This window comes from Pseudorasbora parva, chromosome 17 (genome assembly GCF_024679245.1).
Source record: "Pseudorasbora parva isolate DD20220531a chromosome 17, ASM2467924v1, whole genome shotgun sequence".
In the NCBI taxonomy this organism is placed as follows: domain Eukaryota; kingdom Metazoa; phylum Chordata; class Actinopteri; order Cypriniformes; family Gobionidae; genus Pseudorasbora; species Pseudorasbora parva.
Window position 1 is genome coordinate 41,038,018 of NC_090188.1, and position 20,974 is coordinate 41,058,991.

Consider the following 20,974-nt stretch of genomic DNA (forward strand, 5'->3'; position numbering starts at 1 on the left):
CATTGGAAATGACTATAATGGACTTTCTATAATGAACATTTTTCTATTTTTGTTCTGCTCTTAATATTTCATTTTCGAGAAATTGCACGAGTTAGTGCTTGTGTTGAGTAAAAAAAATAATTAGTCTGTCTGTTGCTCTAATTGGATACATTTTTTTTAACTAAAAAGTATAATTATTCAAATCTGTTTTTCCCAAAGTCTATCATCTGACACACAAATGGGAATCCAACCCAGCAGTCAGCGTGAAATGGGATGAATTATTTCTGAATGGAAGATGAGGTCTAGTGTGAGCGCACCTTCAGTCCAGTCGTGACTGAAACACACTGCGGGTGTGAAAGTGTTCTCCGGGACACACACTACTGCGATACATCAATGCAAATCCCGCGGGGAACGGGAAACGAGTGTGCAGTGAATGGAGGAGGATTACACAGTGCCAGATTTTCCGGCTCTTCAATCTCTCCTGCCCTCATATGCACAATCATTCATCTCTTCATTCGTCCACAGGCGTAACCTCCAGTCCTGCTCAAACATTTACAAGCCCTTTTTTTTAAATAAGAGGGATCGCAAAAATATATGTGCATGTGAGCGTTTGACCACATTTGCATGTCTTTGTTTGCATCTTAAATTTCGCACTTACATTATAATCAGATGCACATTTGGCAAGCTGTCTGAAGGAAGGGCTTTGAGCTCGGATTTTGGCCTAAACCCAGAGTACTCCCCCAAATCACTGTCTGGGACAGGAATAATCGAGAGTGAGCGTCAGGTGTTGTGGATCAGAGGTGTCGTTCTGATTGGGTAGATTATCTGAACATGCTCGTCCCATTTATTAAGTAAGGGCTAATGTCCACCCAGCCGGTTGTTATCGCAGAATAAACCCCGCCAGAGCGATCAGGACCCCGACGTGAAGCGGAGCATCACTCTGAAGGGGTTTATTCTGCGATAACAACCGGCTGGGTGGACATTATCCCGCTTATTACACGGCGAATAGTCTCAAATAAATAATTATTAGACACAAAATATTGTCTTGAGATTAAATATTTTATTAGCTCTTACGCAAAGCTTCTGCGAAGAAAAACAGTTCCAACCTGCTTTAAGCCTTTATCTATTGCTGCTAAATGTTGAAAATGAATGCTGAAAGGGTTAGTTCACCCAAAGATGAAACCAAGCCTATGATTTACTCACCCTCAAGTCATTATAGGTGTATATGACATTCTTCTGTCAGACAAATACAATCAGAGTTATATTTAAAAAGTCCAGGCTAATGTTAATCCCAGCTGTAGTTGTAGTTGTGTTTGAAGTCCATAAAAAATGCAGTTGTCCGTCAAATAACGTGCTCCACACGACTCCGATGGGTTAATAGAGCCTTCTGATTCCAATCGATGTGTTTGTGGAAGAAAAATATCTATATTAAAAACGTTATAAAGGAAACCTGTAGTAGCCGGATGAGCGGTGTGTGTTATCTGGAAATAACATACCGCTGGAATGCGCGATTGACCAATCAGAATCAAGTATTTCACAGAGCCGTGTAATAAGTGTTAATAAAACAGAGAAAATGTGTGCTAAATCAGATGTTATTCGTCTGTAATCAGTTCAAGTTTCTAACAGCTTCGTCTACTCTCAAAAATCAAAGACTTTCTTACACCGAAAACTCTGGAAATGGCTGTTCACGCTTTTATCACATCTAGGCTTGACTACTGCAATTCTTTATATTGCGGCATAGCAAGCTCTTAAATTGCTCGTTCACAGTTAATCCAAAATAGTACGGCTAGACTTATTGATAAGTGTAACAAATATGACCATATTTCGCCGGTTCTTAAATCTTCACACTGGCTGCCGGTTCGACAGAGAATTGATTTAAAAATTGTTCATGTTTGTTTTTAAATCCCTGCATAATTTAGCTCATAGCTATCTCTCTGGTCTTGTTAACCCATACGTTCCGTCCAGAAACTTAAAGGGGGGGTGAAATGCTGTTTCATGCATACTGAGCTTTTTACACTGTTAAAGACTTGGATTCCCATCCTAAACATAGACAAAGTTTCAAAAACTAATGTTGGACGTTTGATGGAGTATTTCTGTGTTAAAAATACTCCTTCCGGTTTCTCACAAGTTTCCGAGAGTTTTTTACGAGTATGGCTCGACTTGACGTTAATAGAACGGAAGGTCCTTGTATGGGCCGTACGGGCTCTTCTCCCGGTAGGGTGCGCGCGCGTTACTAGAGAGAGAGAGGACATGCACATCCAGGCGCCGCGCTCCACTTTATTCCTATGGGTGACGTCGAGCAACTTCAACGCTTCAGCACAGCGTTCCGGGAAGGAAGCGCTGCATTTGAACCGATTTGAACGCAGAAATGACGGGAAGCTTCACAACATCGCTTCAGTCGCGTCGCAAAGTGGATCTCGACGGTCACTGCTGTCACAGGACTTCACCAAATCATACCAAAGAAGTGTGTTTTTGACGGAGCGGTCCCAGCGATAAAGGTTCGGTCCTGCTTTGGAAGCAGCCGGTGAGTAAAACTGCTTCAGATGTCTGTGCTGTTGGCTATCGTCGTGTGAGTAAACATCAGTAAACGACACGATCGCGTGCTTCGTCATTCAAATGCGCTAACGGACTCTATTGTGTTGTTCTATGCACACTAGTCTGACGTGCAAAGAGTAAATACAGTCCATACCACAGGGACGGACGTCCTGCTGTTGCCGTTTCTCCTGTTCAATTTATTTCAGCCTCCGAAGGATTCTGGATCATTATCTGTATTAGATGAGCTGGATAGCCATGGGTTTCTCCACGCTTGAGGATGTCACCGCTTTGCGCATTCATCATTCTTTAGCTCCGCCCACACGATACGCCTCCAGGCGCTCTGTTTTTTTCTGGAAAGACTCGGTACAGCCCATATTTCTTTTATAAATATAATAAAACTAAAGACTTTTCGGAGATATGAAGGATGCAATACTACTCTATAGGTACTCAAGATTGACATGAAGTCCCTCGTGTTAGACATTTGCAGTGGCAGGGCCGCGACTCTAGAACAACCTGCCCTTGGAGATTAGAATGGCTAATACCCTGACAGTTTTTAAGTCTCTGTTAAAAACTTTCCTGTTTTGCACTGTCTGTTGTGTTATTTTAGTGCTAAACTTGACACTTTTCATTTATCACTTCCCTCTTATCATCTGATATTGAGTTTGTTACTCTTTGCCTTTTGCTGTATAATGTTACCGCCTAAATTTGTTCTGCATTTATCTCTCTTGCCCTTTCTTAGTCTGCTATTGTTCTGCCAATGCTGCTTTTCTAATTATTATTATTATTTTGTCTGCTAATGCTATTTGATTCTATTACTGCTTTCTGTCTTGATATTTCATTTGTATTGCTTTTGCTTCTATGTTCTTTTGTTTTTGCTTAGTTTTTCTTTGGACTTTTATCTGGCTTTTTTGTAAAGCACTTTGGTCAGTCGAGTGGCTGTTGTAAAGGTGCAATATAAATAAATTGACCTTGACCTTGTTATGTATGTAATGTAAAGCCCAATGTATATTTCAGTTTAGATGTGAAGGCTAGCATATTTGACGCATTCGCTGCATCCGACATTAATGCTGCGATGCATATTAATTATTTTAATTAGATAATCATCAAGTTTTCAAAAAAAAATAAAAAAGACGCAAGATATGTATACAAAGAGAGACATACATGTAACATACATGTCTGTGCAATTTCAGTGCTCTGGCCTTTGCGTAGATATGATCTATTAAAGATGGCCACTTCCCAATAATATTCTATTTGTGAGATTAAGGTTAATAAATGCTGTATTGTTCATCGTTAGTAATGTTCATTTCAACACTAACTGATACATTTTTAGTCTTCCTTCGTTTTGAATGCATGTCTTTTATTTACTCCAATATTTATGAACATAATTATTATATTCACAATTATATATTTATTTCATTTGGCACATTAACAGATCATGGTTCAGTCCTGCAGCACTGTTTTACTTGAGTGTTATGCTGCGTTCACACCGGACGCGAATGAGGCGAATAAATCGTGCTATTCACACGAAGCTGGACGCTTTGCTTCATTCACTTGACATTCACTACACAACAGCCGCGAATTTGCCTCATGGGCGGGGCTTCTGCCAGGCAGCGGCAGGCGTCAGAAGGATGAGCCGAGTTAAGGCTGCTCTCACCCGGGGTTGATGAGCGCTGAGCACCGCTGATCGCCTGGGTCTCACACCTCCGAAAACACCAGATCAAATTTTCAAATAGGCTCTCTCTTAATAAATAAATCACATATTTGAGCTTTAAACAACTACATTCTCGCCTGAAAACTATTAAAACTACATTTTGTGAAACAATAACAGTAGTATTTTTAAATTACTCTGGCCTCTGGGTTTCCCCGTCACTTAACCACGTGACAGCAGTAATCAGGCTCCTCATTGGTTAACACGGCGTGAATATCCGCCAAAGTTCAGATTTTTCAACTTGAGCGATTCGCGTGAATCACGCGTTCAAAACGCTCGATTCGCGTGATTACACCACAGAATGCCTATTCGCGTCTCTGCATTGACTTAACATGTAAATCACACCATTCGCATCCGGTGTGAACACAGCATTAGGCTGATTAATCAATTATCAGCATGTACGGTCAAACCTAGTTATCGTATCAGTAAAATCCACTATTAGTCAACCTCTAGTGCCGTATGAATGCAATCCGTATGTACTACATCCGCCATGCTGTCACTGTCACGTGACCTACGGAGTCAGTTGAGTCACGTCACCGCCATCAGCAAATCCTCTCCCGTGACCTCATGGGATGGGAAAGAATACATCGTATGCACACTTCATGATGTTTCATTAACAAAGTTCAGGAGGAGCACGTTCCAATGATCGATCCAATCATGATGTCTTTCCAACTGGCTGTCAGCAATCAGTAATCAACATGTCTACCAATTAGCTAAAGTGGAGGATCCCATAAACGCACCCAGTCAACTCCCCAATGTCCCTCCACCAACCTGGTTACTTTCCTAACCAGAGATACGGGAGGAGTACTCTGGGTTCGGGCCAAATACCGAGCTCGGAGCCCTCTCCTCGGACAGCACTCCAAATATGCACACCATTTATACTATCTGACGTATTTGCAAGTGTGAACTCGTGAAAGATTCTCAGCGGAAGAAGTAGAAACATTGCACAACATATCACATCCCACACTTGAGCCGACCTGAATGAATCGGCAATGTTAAGAATTTTAAACATCCCTTTTCTAACATTAGTTCACTGGACTAGCAAAAAAGGGGAAAAAAGTACACAAGTGGTGACAATATAATACCTTGACATCTATGTAATGAAGTCATGGGACAACAATGTAACAAGCAACTTTCTAAAACACTTGAATAATGGAATAATGTATAATGTTTTGGTTAGTATTTCTAAAAACCAGATGACGGATGAAGATTAAGATGAAGAGGTAGTCCCGCCCCAAACTCATCATCTGTCAACATGTCGAGCCGCTCAAACAAACATAGCAATGTTTTGAGAACGCCTCACTCCTCTCAACCACTAATTGACTTACTTAAAAGTGTCTACATACTAAACTAGGAAAGGAGAAAGTATTTAAACATCAGAAAACCTTCAGGGTGCATACGTGTGTGCGTGAGAGCGAGAGACACAGGGCAGCAGGCAGCCAGTGTGTTTTATTCGGTGTGTAAAACGGAGAACAAAGCAAAGTCAGTTTTAATGGTCAAACATTAAAATGCCTTCCCTCAAGCAGCCCCCAAGATCACTCGCTCTCACACACTGACACACACACAGCTGCTATTCAAATGGAAACGTTCAGCGCCGTGGGTCAAGGCTGGATTAAAACTGTTAACAGATCCTGGTCTGGCTGCACTCCTACACTTCCTGCATGTAAACAGTGTGAGGATCACTGGAGGCAAACACACACACACACACACACACAGTTCTGGGTTACCTTTGCTGCTTTGCTGTTTTTTGGCAGCGGCGGCGGAGTCCTCGGACTGAGCCAGACGTCTGAGCACGTCTGCCAGCGCGGCCTTCATCACCGTCAGCTCATCCTCCTGCTGCTGCACCCGCAGCTCAAGAGACGACAGCCGGTCCTGCACGTCTGAAGTGCTCGCTGCAGAAATACTGTCGTCTGTCAGAGAAAGAGACAGACAAAGATGACTCTCTCATCATATAGTACAGATACACAATATAGAAGTACAAGATCTTGACCCAAAAATGGATGGAAATAACATCACAACATTTATTTCCATCATTATTGTATTGCCAATGCAAGAGTCCAGCACTCTATAAAGTCTCCTCCAGCACATCCCAAAGACTTTCAATGAATTTAAGATCTGGACTCGGAGGTGAAAATGATTCTTCTTGCTCCCTCCCAAACATTAATTCAAATTTAATTTGGTACTCACACGTTGTTATCTGTGGGCACAGCCGTACACACCAGAGGCGCATACACACAGGCGAGGCGAGTGTTAGAACTCAGGATCGAATCATCTTTCGCATCCTCATACACTTGGATAGACATATACACACAATTTATGTCAAAATACCAGTCTTAGCAAGTATTTTTGTAAGCACAATCTGTTATTTTTTAAGCGAACGAGTTGAGAAAGAAACTGGATGTGTATCATTACATTGGATCTAAGCATCCGGTCTTAAAGTGACAGCAGCCTATAAATACCTGCTGCTGTCTGTCATTAAAAGACAGCGTTAACAAAGATGAATCTACATTAAATGTATACAGTGAACATAGTGTTATTTTACATTTAATTATTACATGTCTGTATCCGAAATGAGTACAACAGTTAGACCTTATTTTATTTGTAATTTTGTTATGCTGTATTTATCTATGCTCGTAATGGTGTATTTGTCTGTTCATTCGCCTTTATTAATGTTTTAAATGTATTAGTTAGGCTAGGAGTTTTGGTGTGGTATCGGAGTACTAAAAGTTAGCTTTAAATCAATTTTTTAAAGCAAAGTTACCCCCCCCCACACACACACACACACAAACACAATTATTTTCTTGCTGATCCGAAAAAAAATATTCGATCCCTGACTCAAAAAAACGTAATATGATCCAAACCATGAGTTTGTTCATCCGTTGAACCACAACTAGAACCACAATAATCACTGCATTCTTATCCTCTGTAGTCTAGATGAACATATCCAGAAGTCAGTGGACACACGGCCCATATAGAGCCCCATTGTATCCATTCTTCAAAGCGCATTTGCCATCGTTATGTGACATCTGAGCTTTCCCAATGCTGAAGAGCACCAGACACCACTAATGTCAACAAACAACATGGAGAAAGAGCTTGCGGCTGTTTACGCACAGAGCGGAGAGAAAAAAAGGGCCAAAAATATGAATGAGACAGTGGGAGAAGTGGGCAGCACAGCTTATCAGTTACAGATGATATCAGCGTCAAGCCAATGCCATGTTTATGTATTCAGCCTTGGCTCTTTCCTCTAGCGATTTCATTGGCTGCAGCTATTGCTGCTCTTTGTGCTTGTCAGAGACTATGAAACACTGAACATCTAAATGAAACTCAAGGTTTACAATTAATTCAATGAGCTTTTTTCTTCTAGACCTATTAAACTGTCTACCTCAGTCAAATAAGTAAAGAAACACAAATGGTAAACTACAATTAAATTTATACATATATCGAATCAAAATTTGATTCAAAATCAAGAACTGATTGACCTCAAGAATTGATTTGAATTGCGAGGTACCAAAAGATTCCCACCGCTATTTAATATCCTCCAACTGGAATCATAGTCATACACTATTATCTGTGAAATCTGTCCACAACGCCTGCCAAAAATCCGCGGACTGCCTCTGACTTTCAGCAACTAGTATCGACTCGTCTAGACCGCAAATCGGGGCAAAGCTCTGTGTGTATTCCAGCCTTTAATGGGATAGTTCATTCTAAAAATGAAAAATGATAATTTTAGATAATTTTGGGGTGACTATCCCTTTAAGAGTATCTTCACTGCAGAAGGTTAGCGGTATTACTGGTGCATTAGAGCGCTTTAGCATTGGGTTCTGGATGGGGGGCATCGGCTGCCAGGCGTTACTGTGGTTGGGACTTTGATTGCTGGACTGGTTCCCCGATCGAGGAGGCCCTGCATTCTGAGCTGTGGTTAGCTCGTTTAAGGGGCATAAAATACCATATAACAACTCAAACTCTCACACACCAACACATCTCTGATCCAAGCTTGAAACCAGACCATAGGACATTTTTACACCACTTATAAATCACTGGAAGTACTCACATTCTCACCCACACACAACTCGAACAAACAAAAGCGCAGAAGCCTATGACCACACCGCACATCCAGCTCTTGAAAAATCGTCAAATTCCCCACAAAGCCTTCATGATCACGGAGCCTCCAGTCTTAAGGTCGCTGAGGGGGAGGAGGTACACACAACCTCCTAACAGGAGGTCGAACATCAAACAAACCAACAAAAGCCCCTTTTCCACCATCGGGCCAAACCTCTCTCATTGCTTAACCGCTCCATTCCACTCCACAATCAAATTCAGTCGATTCCAGTACGGATATGGTTTCATTTTTCACTGCGAAGCTGAAATCGGACCTTTTTGTTATTCAATACAAATGTATCAGTCGTTAACCTGGAGGCGCAAGAGATTACAGACGATATGAGATGTAAATAGCAACCGCATCAATGGAGGACTATCAGACTACCCTTTTTTTTAATTTATTAAATTAATTATTATTGATTTGTGTTGGGGGGGGGGGGGGTCATGCATTATTACTTATTTACACTGTTAAAGAGTTCAAGAGATTATCATGCTAAACATGGCCAAAGTTTTTTAAAAAATTGTCGGATATATGGAGAATTTCTGTGCAAGAGAAAAAAATTCAGGATTCGTATACATTCCTGAAAGTTTTTTTTAGAGTATTGCCATTAATGAAGTCATAAAAGGTGGAATTCCTTGTATGGGCACTTCTCCCGGATGAGTGCGCGCACACACGCCACACACACGCTCCAACATCCAACAGCAGGAGCATGTCCATCATCGAGCTTCGTTGGGTTACAGGAGCTGTCTGCAGCGCTGTCATTTTGTTTTTAGACCACGTGATCAACAACTGTCACTAAAGAAGTGTTTCTGGTTGTGTGGGAAAGATCCCCTTTGAAACAGTGGATGCAGTGTGTGTTTCTGGAGTTCTGCAAGTGTGTGTGTTTGATCCCGGTCATGAGTGGGATCCACAGGCGGCGAGTGTAACTGCATAAAATGTGTGTTTTGTTGGCAATCGGTGTGCAAATGCATAAAACGTGAACAACACGAATGTATAGTGAATAGAAAGGTATCTTTCTAGAAAGTTTTTTTTTTTTTTACAACACCAGCAAAGATAGTTTATTCCAGCGGGCATTGGGTTGCCAAGTTTTTACAACAAAACCCGCCAACTACTAGCACAAAACAAGCCCAATAGCTCTGGGAAAAAATGCTGATTGGGGGCTAAAATAAGCTATTTTGGCATAGTTGCCTGCTAAAATTCATATTCCTGGGTCTATATTAGGGGTTGCACCGAATAGTCGACTAATCGACCTTAATGCTCTGTCATGAAGCTTTTAGCTTGATGTCGACTAGTCGCTGGCCTATAGAGGGCGCAACAGGATAAACAATTTTCTGACACGCAGGCTCTGTTTTTAACAGTTAAAAATGACAAATAAATGCATACTCCAAGAGCTCTCCAGAAGACATGTTTGATTATATCATCTGGATGCTCAAAATTGATCAGGAGAATGCACGCTTATTGTACAGGTAAGTTAATCATCGCGCCAAACTGTGTAATGCATTGCAACACACACACACACACACACACACACACACACACACACAGAGCCGATCGCACATCACGCGGAGATCACGCGCGCTTCATACAGATCCATTCAGTGGCGCAGAAATGTATTATCAACACTGCTCTGTGATTTATCAATAAAATATAGGGGTGTGCATTGGCACTGCCTTCACGATTCGATTCGATTACGATTCACCAGGTAACGATTCGATTTAATTCGATTCTGAGATGCATTGTGATGCATCAAAATTCTACTGCACACAAAGCAAATTTTTCATCAGTCATGAGGCAATACAAGCAGATATTAAACAACAGATTGTATTGGCTGCTATGTGTCTCCTGTATCTTTGACATAAAAGTTATTAAATAAAATAAAATGTAATTAAATAAAATGCAATTAGTCCTTAAATGCCTGACTGTTTCACCAAACATTCTTACATATTCAGGTCGTTAGCGACCCAGATCTATATTTAACATGGATAGACCTCTACCTGTCCTGATAATATATAAAACTCCTGATTTTAGAGTAACAGCTACAGAAGAATAAAATAACACCTATTTCGTTACCTTTTGGAGCTTGGAAGGATTCAGTTTGAGCAGATGTTCAATACCATCATCATCTGTCCTCGTCAGAGCTCGTTTACCAGCATCTGCCTCATATTCGCGATCTCCAGCATATTCTCCACACTCATTTTCAACGTCTTCAAAATCAATATTTTGATCACTGACAGCTTCTTGACCAAATCCATCATCAAGAGACAGTGACACTAATATTTGATTGTGTTTAGTACTTGCTCTCTGAAGTAAATCACTGAGCCATTTCAAGTTTTGCAGATTATAATTATTATTGTTTCGTTTTCTGTCAGAGGTAACTATGAGTGAAACGTCACTTCATCATTGCTTATCAGACATTGCCACCTTGTGGAATAAAGGTGAATTGCGGCGTTTTTCGTCATTATAGATTCATTGATTATTGTGCAAAAAAATATATACGTACAATCCTACACACCTCGGGTCGTTAGCGCGTTTTTAATAACCCGTCTATCGCGGGCATCTCCCTCCGCCTCAGCCATATTCCTTGTTGTTGTTGTTATTCTCCCGGAACCGGAAGTATTTGAAACTTCACAACTTTATCGTCCGCCAGAAAATAAACAGTGACATAATCGATTATGGCCCTTTGCCGCATCGATGCTGAATCGTTCATGCCCCGCATCGCGATGCATCGCCGAATCGATTATTGTTGACACCCCTAATAAAATAGTTTAGAAACTGAAAAGTTCTAGCATATACTTATTGATAACTAAAACTCACAGCTTCACTATTAGTAGAGACGCTATCAGGTAGAATTAATTCACACGCAATCACTCACTAATGCATTCATGTAATCTTTATTGTGCTTCTTCATCTGCATCTTATTCAGAACGAGGAGCAATAACCTTATGGGCAGAGCTGTCATATGCTATAGCTGTCCTGAGCATAAGAAGACCCGTGTTCGCGTCTCAGCTCGAGGCTTATTTGTTCTTATTTGTTTTTGACACTGTGAATCTGCTTTGACACAATCGTGATTGTAAAAGCGCTATATAAATAAAGTTGATTGATTGATTGATGGATTCTTTATTGACGTCATCAGCGACTAGTCTGCGTCGACTCGACTTTCATCACATAAATGTCGACTTTTATAAAACCGAAGTCATTGAACTCCTAGTCTATATAATCACATAATTGATGTCGGTTCAATCCGCGGACATGGAAAACAACCCTCAGGAAAAACGCGGACTTGGCAACACAGTGCAGTTGAGTTCTGTCGACATTTGACAAATAACGTTTTGCGTCGCTCCGTTGCTCTGATTGGTTGTAGGTCTGTCCGATTGAGGTATTTTCTGGTTGGGTTGAAACACGCCCCATAATCACAGCCCAATGGAGCATCAGACTCATATTCTGACTAGAAATTGAGTATGACCACTTCAGGCTAGGAAAAGTGGCTATTGTAGACCTGAAAAGTTTTTCAAGCTGCGGTAAATCACATACGGTTTTAATGATATTTAAAATAAGACTCTCTGGCATTTTATTGCTGTTTATTGTCAAACCGGTAACCATTTCATCTCAAACAAACAAACGGCCTCTCTGTGCACTCTAACAAGAGTCCATTTAATAGACAAAAAGCCGAAGTGCATTAGCTAGAACTGCTAGATACTCCGCCAATGACTGAGCCAACCCACTTTACAGTTAGTTGTTAGCACAAAAAAAAAAATCAACCGGTCTAATCTGGCAACTGCAACCATGGAGAGAGAAACGATTCAACCTCCACCGCAATCAACCTCCTGGAGCCGTCCAAGCCATCGTGAGTCAGAGACGCCAAGCCAACGCAAAACTACTGATCGATACTTAGTCTGTCAGAGCTGCACATCAATCCTCTCATTCCTGCCTCTGTGGATCACCAACACTATCATTAATTACCTTTGTGCTGTTTGCTTGCTTTATTTCCTATTTAAAGTCGACATCTGAAGGCCAAACAATGGCAACATCTCAAAGAATAATCAAGGGTGAATATCTGCTGCTATATCAGGCATGAAAAGCTGAATTTGATGTAAAAATGTGTTTATATTTGCGACTGATCATGGCAGCAGTATTGCATCAAATAAATCAGAATTCCTCTCAGGATCCACGTCAGGTTGATAAGCCAATAGCAGAGTGAACATGAAGACTATTTCTGAGCCAGAGCAGTCCAACAAACAGCTTCAAGTTAGTAGAAATGTTCTTTGGAAGATCATACCACTTAATATGTGGTTGCACTTTCACAAGTTTGGCAATGCTTATCTCATGCTACAATTAAAGGTTTAGTTCAACCAAAAATGAAATGTCTGTCATTAACTCCTCTCCCTAATGTCGTTCCACACCCGTAAGACCTCCGTTCATCTTCACACACAGTTTAAGATATTTTATATTTAGTAAAAACATCATCACAGTAGTCCATATGAGACATCAGTGGGTTAATTAGAGTCTCTTGAAGCATCCAAAATACATTTGGGTCCACAAATAACAAAAACTATGACTTTATTCAGCATTGTCTTCTCTTCCGCGTTTGTTTTCAGTCCTTAAATAAAGATTCAAACGGTTATGAATCAGCGTATTGATTCATGATTCGGATCGTGTGTCAAACTACTGAAATCTCGTGACATTGGCGATCCGAATCCTGAATCAATTCGCTGATTCATAACCGTTTGAATCTTTATTTGAGGATTGAAAACAAACGCGGAAGAGAAGACAATGCTGAATAAAGTCGTAGTTTTTGTTATTTTTGGACCCAAATGTATTTTGGATGCTTCAAGATACTCTAATTAACCCACTGATGTCTCATATGGACTACTGTGATGATGTTTTTATTCCCTTTCTGGACATGGACAGTATAGTGTGCATACACTTGCATACGCTCTCGGACTAAATATAAAATATCTTAAACTGTGTGTGAAGATGAACGGAGGTCTTACGGGTGTGGAACGACATTCATTTTTTGGGTGAACTAACCCTTTAAGGATAAACCATCTTAAGTCAGATTATTGTCTTGAGGGTGACATTTAGTTAAACATGTTTATACTATATGGCATGAAACAACTAAATTGCTTGGCTGGTTTTAAAATGCTTAAACTACAGAGCACCAAACTCGGTTCTCGAACTTGCCTCAACGCACCTGCCAGGACGTTTCTGGGATGCCTAGTAAGAGCTTGATTAGCTGGTTCAGGTGTGTTTTATTGGTGTTGAAGCTAAACTCTACAGGACTGTTCGTAAAAACGTTTTAAAGTGACACAAAGACATTTGATTATGTGTGTATGGTCCTCCTTTGGCACACTTGCCAAATCAACGTCAAGCGGGACCTTTTCAGTGTAAGTGTGTATTAACGAGACGTCACGAACGCGCATAACACAACAGAGCAAGGCCAGCATTTGTGCGTATAAAACTTAAACTTTTTTATTTTTTGTTTAAATGACCAATCGTTTGGCTAGATTAGACCCTTACTCATCGTCTGTTATCGTTTGAACTTTGAAGCTGCACTGAAACTGTCATTTCGACCTTGAGCCGTTTGGGGCCCACTGAAGTCCATTATATGGAGAAAAATCCTGGAATGTTTTTATCAAAAACCTTAGTTTATTTTCACCTGAAGAATAAAAGACATGGACATCTTGGATGACATGGGGGTGAGTAAAACTAATCCTTTAAGTTCAAAAGTCTACCAGTTACTCATTAGATGAACTAAAGTATTCAAGTTGACTTTAACTGGAGTGAATTAGTTGAGTTAACTGAAGTTGAATTTGATAAGTCACCTTGTTGTTTAAAGTAAACAATATATATACACACACACACACACACACACACACACACACACACACACACACACACACACACACACACACACACACACACACACACACACACACACACACACACACACACACACACACACACACACACACACACACACACACACACACACACACACAGACCAATGTAACTGAAACAAGAGCTTTATCTAAGTAAAATATTACCAAGAAACTAAAAGCAAACATCTCAAGGTTGCAGGAAGTGGTTAATAAAATCCAAAAAGTCTGGAGGGCTGCAAAACGGTGCAATATTTCATTTGCTTTCCCTGCCCGCAGTTTCCTCCCCGTCTGCAGGTCTTTCCTCTCAAACCATCTTATCTCAGTGGACCATGGAAACACGGAGAGGGCAAGCGTTTATAACACAATGCATTTCTTTGAGAGGAAATCGCTTTGGGAGGTTGTTTGATACTGGCAGTGCGTACGGAAAAAACGAGGGCAGAGGGAGCGCGCTAAAAAGAAAGGGAACGGGAGGGTTGGAGGGTGGTGGAGTATCCCCAGGTAACCTCCAGCGAATATATCAGCGGCGGGACGTTTCTTCAGAGCGGGGTTCACCAAACCTGAGGATACATGCACCCTCCTCCACATTTCTACCCATGATCCCTCGCAGGCTACAAGAGGAAGGAAGGCCTGCGCACATGTCATATTTTACAATAGCTTGTCACATTCCTTCGTTTTCTCCCCCACCCTTTCAGCACGTACACACACACACACCTCCAAACTAACACACATTACCCATTTATCTCGCATAAAACATGTGCAAACCTCCCATGTTCAAACCAGAGATCAACATATACTTATTCACACAACTCCCAGACTCGCTGCAGGACAACCCCGTGGCGCGCGGCCAGAGAGCATGCTCGTAAGACATGTTTTTGGCATGCTTCATTTTGACTGGAGGTCTATGGAGGAAGTCCTCGGCAGATTTCGAGTTGAGATAAGACGCGGTGGTGCAATCAGCCACATTCAGGCTCAAGTCACACACAAACACAACGCTCGCCAGCATTGATTGATGTGTCTTGTTAATGTTCACCATTTGCAACACTTACTCATAACAGAGAGTCCTGATAAACTGTGGTGGTGTTTAGCCGCGCGCTTCCTGAGTACGAGATAAGGATTAGATGAAAGCAAAGACTGGTCGCACATTAAACTCGTTCGGACTTGACCCTCGTGAAACAGTAGAGACGTCTCTTACCCGGCACAAAAAAACGATCAAGTCACGCTGAAGGGGTTAGAAGATCATTAAAACACTCGGCACACTTGTAAACCAGAGTAGAGCACAAGGCTGTACATGTCTAGACTGGATAGATGTATGTGTGAGTCTTATATGGTTTAGAAGACAAAACATTAAACTGAAGAAGGGTTATTATACACTCACACGCATGCCATAACAAAATGTTCAGTGAATGCTTGAAAAAACTGCTATATAATTATCATGGTTTTTTTTGGACTTGTGCCATGGAACTGTCATGCTCTTCTTTGGTAATACCACACATCATACATGTTTTTGGTTTACAGAGTAAACTTCAGAAAGCACTAATGTAGCTTTATGGGTAAGGTTAAGGGGATTGTTCACCCAAAAATGAAAATAATATTATATAGAGAGTCACCTGGGATGGCTTGATGATGAGTAAATCATGGGCTAATTTTCATTTTTGGGTGAATTTTCGCTTTACGTTTAGGGATAGATTTAGGTTAAGTACGTATAGTTTTACACAGTTTTTGTAACTACTATAATAAGTACACGCAGAACAGGACTGTAAAAAAATGTGTGCCTATAGATCTATACCTTAAAGGGTTAGTTCCCCCAAAAATGTAATCTCTGTCATTAACTCCTCACCCTAATGTCGCTCCACACCCGTAAGACCTCCGTTCATCTTCACACACAGTTTAAGATATTTTATATTTAGTCCGAGAGCGTATGCAAGTGTATGCACACTATACTGTCTATGTCCAGAAAGGGAAAAAAAACATCATCAGCGTATTGATTCATGATTCGGATCGCGTGTCAAACTGCTGAAATCTCGTGACATTAGCGATACGAATCATGAATCAATTCGCTGATTCATAACCGTTTGAATCTTTATTTGAGGATTGAAAACAAACCCGGAAGAGAAGACAATGCTGAATAAAGTCGTAGTTTTTGTTATTTTTGGACCCAAATGTATTTCGGATGCTTCAAGAGACTCTAATTAACCCACTGATGTCACATATGGACTACTGTGATGATGTTTTTATTCCCTTTCTGGACATGGACAGTATAGTGTGCATACACTTGCATACGCTCTCGGACTAAATATAAAATATCTTAAACTGTGTGTGAAGATGAACGGAGGTCTTACGGGTGTGGAGCGACATTAGGGGGATGAGTTAATATTTGTGTGACCCTTTAATGCTTTTGAAATAAGTGTCTTATACTCATCATGGCTGTATTTAGTGGATAAGAAATACAGGAAAAACAGTAATATTGTGAATTATTATTACAATTCAACATATGGGATTTCTATTTTAATATACTTTAAAATATAATTTATTCCTGTGATCAAAGCTACATTTTTAGCATAATTTCTCCAGTCTTCAGTGTCACATGATCCTTCAGAAATCATTCTAATATGAGGATTTATTATCAATGTTGTAAACAGTCGTGCTGCTTAATATGTTTTGATACATGAAATTGATAACAACTGTTAGAAAAGACTTGCATTGTTAGAAAGATATAACTATTTTTGTCTGTATTTTTGATCAAATAAATGTATGCTCAATGAGCATAAGAGACTTCTTTCAAAAACCTGCAACAATAAGGAGCAAATGTGCAATAGTGAGTCCGGTATCTTCCCCCAGGACTGATAAACAGAGGAGTCCAACAACTCTCATCAAGCAGAGAGACAAACAGTGTGTCAGAGTGCAAAGCTAGAGGAAAAGACCGTCTTAAAAATGCTAACAGCCACAGAAAAGCTTACCGCGTTCCTAAAAGCGACCGCTTTGAGTCAACTCAACTCTAAATATACGCTTACAAAAGAAGTGTCAATACCATGGTAAATGCTCATGTGACGGACAAAGCCACAAAAGGGAAACCGCGCAAGGCGCCGTGATACTGTCGGAGCCATTTGCAGATGAGTTCATACAGGAAGTGACATCAAAGATGTGGGTTGTAATAGTGAAAACGCTGAAATAAATAGACACTTCATTTTTCAGAGAGAAGCAATGACGCACCTCCGCTGAGGGGAGAAATCTCAACGGCGTCAGTATGAACAACTCTCAGTTAAGATTCACGCCACACAACCAAACCCCAAACCTGACACGAGATAATACATCATGATAACTCGATTTCTGGAGAAAGCAAAACTGCCCACCTCTCTATTTGTGGTGATGTGGCTACTATAAATTAACTCATCATGACACACACACACACGGTTCACTGTTTTGTGGGGACTCTCCATAGGCGTAATGGTTTTTATACCGTACAAACTGTACATTTTATCCCCCTACCCCTAAACTTACCCATCACACGCACACGCACACACACACACAGCCTTTAAACCTACCCATCTCACACACACACACACACACACACACACGTAGAGCCCCTAAACCTACCCATCGCACACACACACACGCACACACACACACACACACACACACACACACACACACACACACACACACACACACACACACACACACACACACACACACACACAGCTTCAGACAACCTCTGGGGAGTGCGTATCATTGTTGCATGCTTGCAATATGAATTATACATAATAATTCAGCATGTCTGTCTACACACAGGGGATTACACCCACACACGTGTGTAACAGACATGAAAGCTCACATCTGCATACAGACACTCTGGGGAGGAAGAGGCTTGACTCGTATCTTCACGATGCAGTTATTTTAATGCTAATATCAAATGAAGCAACACTGTAAATCACAACGCTTTTACTGTCCTTTTTCATTAGTCTTTAAGTTTCACTAGAATCAGATCAAGACTCATTTGCATTTAAAAAAAAGACTCAATGTTGAATAGAAAGTTCAAAAGAAAAGCGTTTGTTTAAAATATATTACTTCACTTTTCATATTCAAATCTAACCTTCAAAAGTTGATTTGTTAATCCTTAAATCGATTGCAGAAATTGCCTGGAAGTCGTAAAGGAATACATCATTTACTGATCCTCGTGTTGTTCTTTAACCCATATGACTCTCATTGTGTAAAAACAAAAAACACTTCAGTCATTCAAGTTTGGCACAGTATATGAGGGCGAAAATCTAACAGAATATGAGTTTTGAGTAAATATCTCTAAGCCGAATGTTTGTGTTTGTGAGAGTGCTGAGCTTCATGAATGGGACTAAGGCAGGCATGTAACACACACACACACACACACACACACACACACACACACACACACACACACACACACACACACGAGGAACGGCACTGAGGATTCAGGTTAATGATTCATTGTAATGTCCCGGGGCTTGACACACAAGATCAAGATACACACATCCTGACACCAAACCACACACACATCGGTGCAGCCCGGGTGTGAGATCAGATCAGATCATGATAAGAGGCACAGAGCAATGTTGTGACACACGTCTTCACCACCTTCCCTCCTTCTTAGATTATGGAGAGATTTAACTGCGTTGATGTTCAGAAGACCCAACAGACGGTTGAGAGCCGCAGGCCTGCATTTGGAGAGCGAATAATCCACACACACACACACACACACACACACACACACACACACACACACACAACGCTCAGAACAACCGTTAAGACCAACACACTGCAGACCACGCACACCCAGATGACCCAACTGCATTTGCCCCAAAAAATGCAGTATAAACACTTCAAGAAATACTCCATCCATCCATCCACCAACCCATCTGTTTATCTGTCCATCCATCCATCCATCAACCTATCATCCATCTATCCATCCATCAACCTATCATCCATCCATCCATCCATCCATCCATCCATCCATCCATCCCATCTTTCATCCATCCATCCATCCATCCATCCATCTTTCAACCATCTGTCCGTCCATCCATCCACCCACTAACCCACTCATCCGTCTATCTATCCACCCTCCATCTGTACACTCACCCACCCACCCACTCACCCATCCATCGATCCATAGATCCATCCATCGATCCATAGATCCATCCATCCATCCATCCATCCATCCATCCATCCATCGATCCATAGATCCATCCATCCATCCATCCATCCATCCATCCATCCATCCATCCATCCATCCATCCATCCATCTTCATCATTATTTTGATGGTTTAATTGAACTTGTAGAGTCATTCAAATCAAACGTCCCCTCTGGACATCCCTTCAGGCCACTACTGTACTACTCTTTCAATTTCTGCAGTATTCAGTAATCTCCAGCTGCCAGCACGTACATTTTCTATATGCATGTGGTATGGTACTGTTAATTTTTTTATAAAAACGATCTCAGAAGAACAACCACATATGTATAACTAATGGTAGAGAGCACCCACTGCACACTCTGCGTTACACTAGTCAGCATGTGCCCAAAAATGAAGCTTTGGCATTGAAATGATAAAGCACAAAGTGCTAATTATTGCTCAGCCTCCTGCCTTGCAGCGGATTCACATTGTTTAGCGCGTGTGGTGACATGTTTGTTTAAAGACATTAGACTGTGCAGCCGTGTGTGCGCAAGTGGAGAGACGGGGTTACGCAGCGGCCTGCTCGCTGATGGATGAGCGGGATTACTGCACACAGAACTGCACATCCGCTCAACTAAAGCACACATTGATGAAGTCTGCGTTACTTAACAGATAAACATCACCTTATGTACTTTCACTAAACTGTTTAATGCACTCATTACAACATGGGCCTCCAGCCACCCTGATAACGCCATCAGCACTGGATATTCATCGACCACTAACAACAGCGATCGTGTCAGATGAGCATAACCATAACACTATGGTACTCCAAAGTCTCAAAATTGCTATTCATTCTACGAAATCTCCAAAAATACATGGTAACATGGCCAAAACCCCATGGTAATACCGTGAGAGTTTGCTGGTAAAACCTCAGAATTAAAAAAGCTATACATGTCAGCGTTTATTCCTCACGGCCGATATGTTAGCTGTGCTTTAAAGTCATTTATATCAGTGCAGACGTCCAGGCAAACATAAGCAGAAGAGCTAGTAGTTTCTATTCTTACAGTTTAGATATCTATTGCACAATTCTAAACTAACCTCTGACCGCTAGATAAACTTAAACACACAAACACATCCTACACAAACACACACCCACACACACAGTAGACAGCGGCTGTCCATCTGTAAAAGTTGTCTGAGAGAGTTTCTCAGCTGGAATCTCGCCTAACACACTTCAAATCCAGCGCCAAATACAAGCAGATGGCTGGAACAGCACCTGTGTGTGTGTGTCTGTGTGTGTGTGTGTGTGTGTGTGAAATCTATTTATTTACCTATATAATAGGGATACATTTAAGCAAAATCTAAACCTTTCTTTTTTTTTTAATGAGAAAATGCAGTTTGTGTAGAATTTTTATTCTAGTATTATTACGGTGTACTTTTAGCTGGCCCGCGTACTTTGACAATAATATTATATATTGAATTATTGTCAAAGTACACCAGCTATCTCAATATATTAGTGCGGTCAATCGATTTGAAAAAACCCCCCACAAAAACAACTAATTCATCACACAGTAATGGCAATTTAAAACATTGGAGTTTTTAATATTTTAGTTACTCTCCAAAAGAATGTAGAAAC

At 40.9% G+C, this 20,974-nt stretch overlaps 1 protein-coding gene across 6 annotated transcripts in view; it reads right to left on the reverse strand.

Moving 5' to 3' along the window:
• LOC137045653 (echinoderm microtubule-associated protein-like 4) overlaps positions 1-20,974 on the reverse strand; it is a 130,990-nt gene that overhangs the window by 62,181 nt on the left and 47,835 nt on the right. For all 6 annotated transcript variants that reach the window (XM_067422456.1, XM_067422454.1, XM_067422455.1 and 3 more), the window contains exon 2: positions 5,950-6,132. In XM_067422456.1, the coding sequence (XP_067278557.1) occupies positions 5,950-6,132 (183 nt within the window). The remainder of the gene's footprint in view (positions 1-5,949; positions 6,133-20,974) is intronic.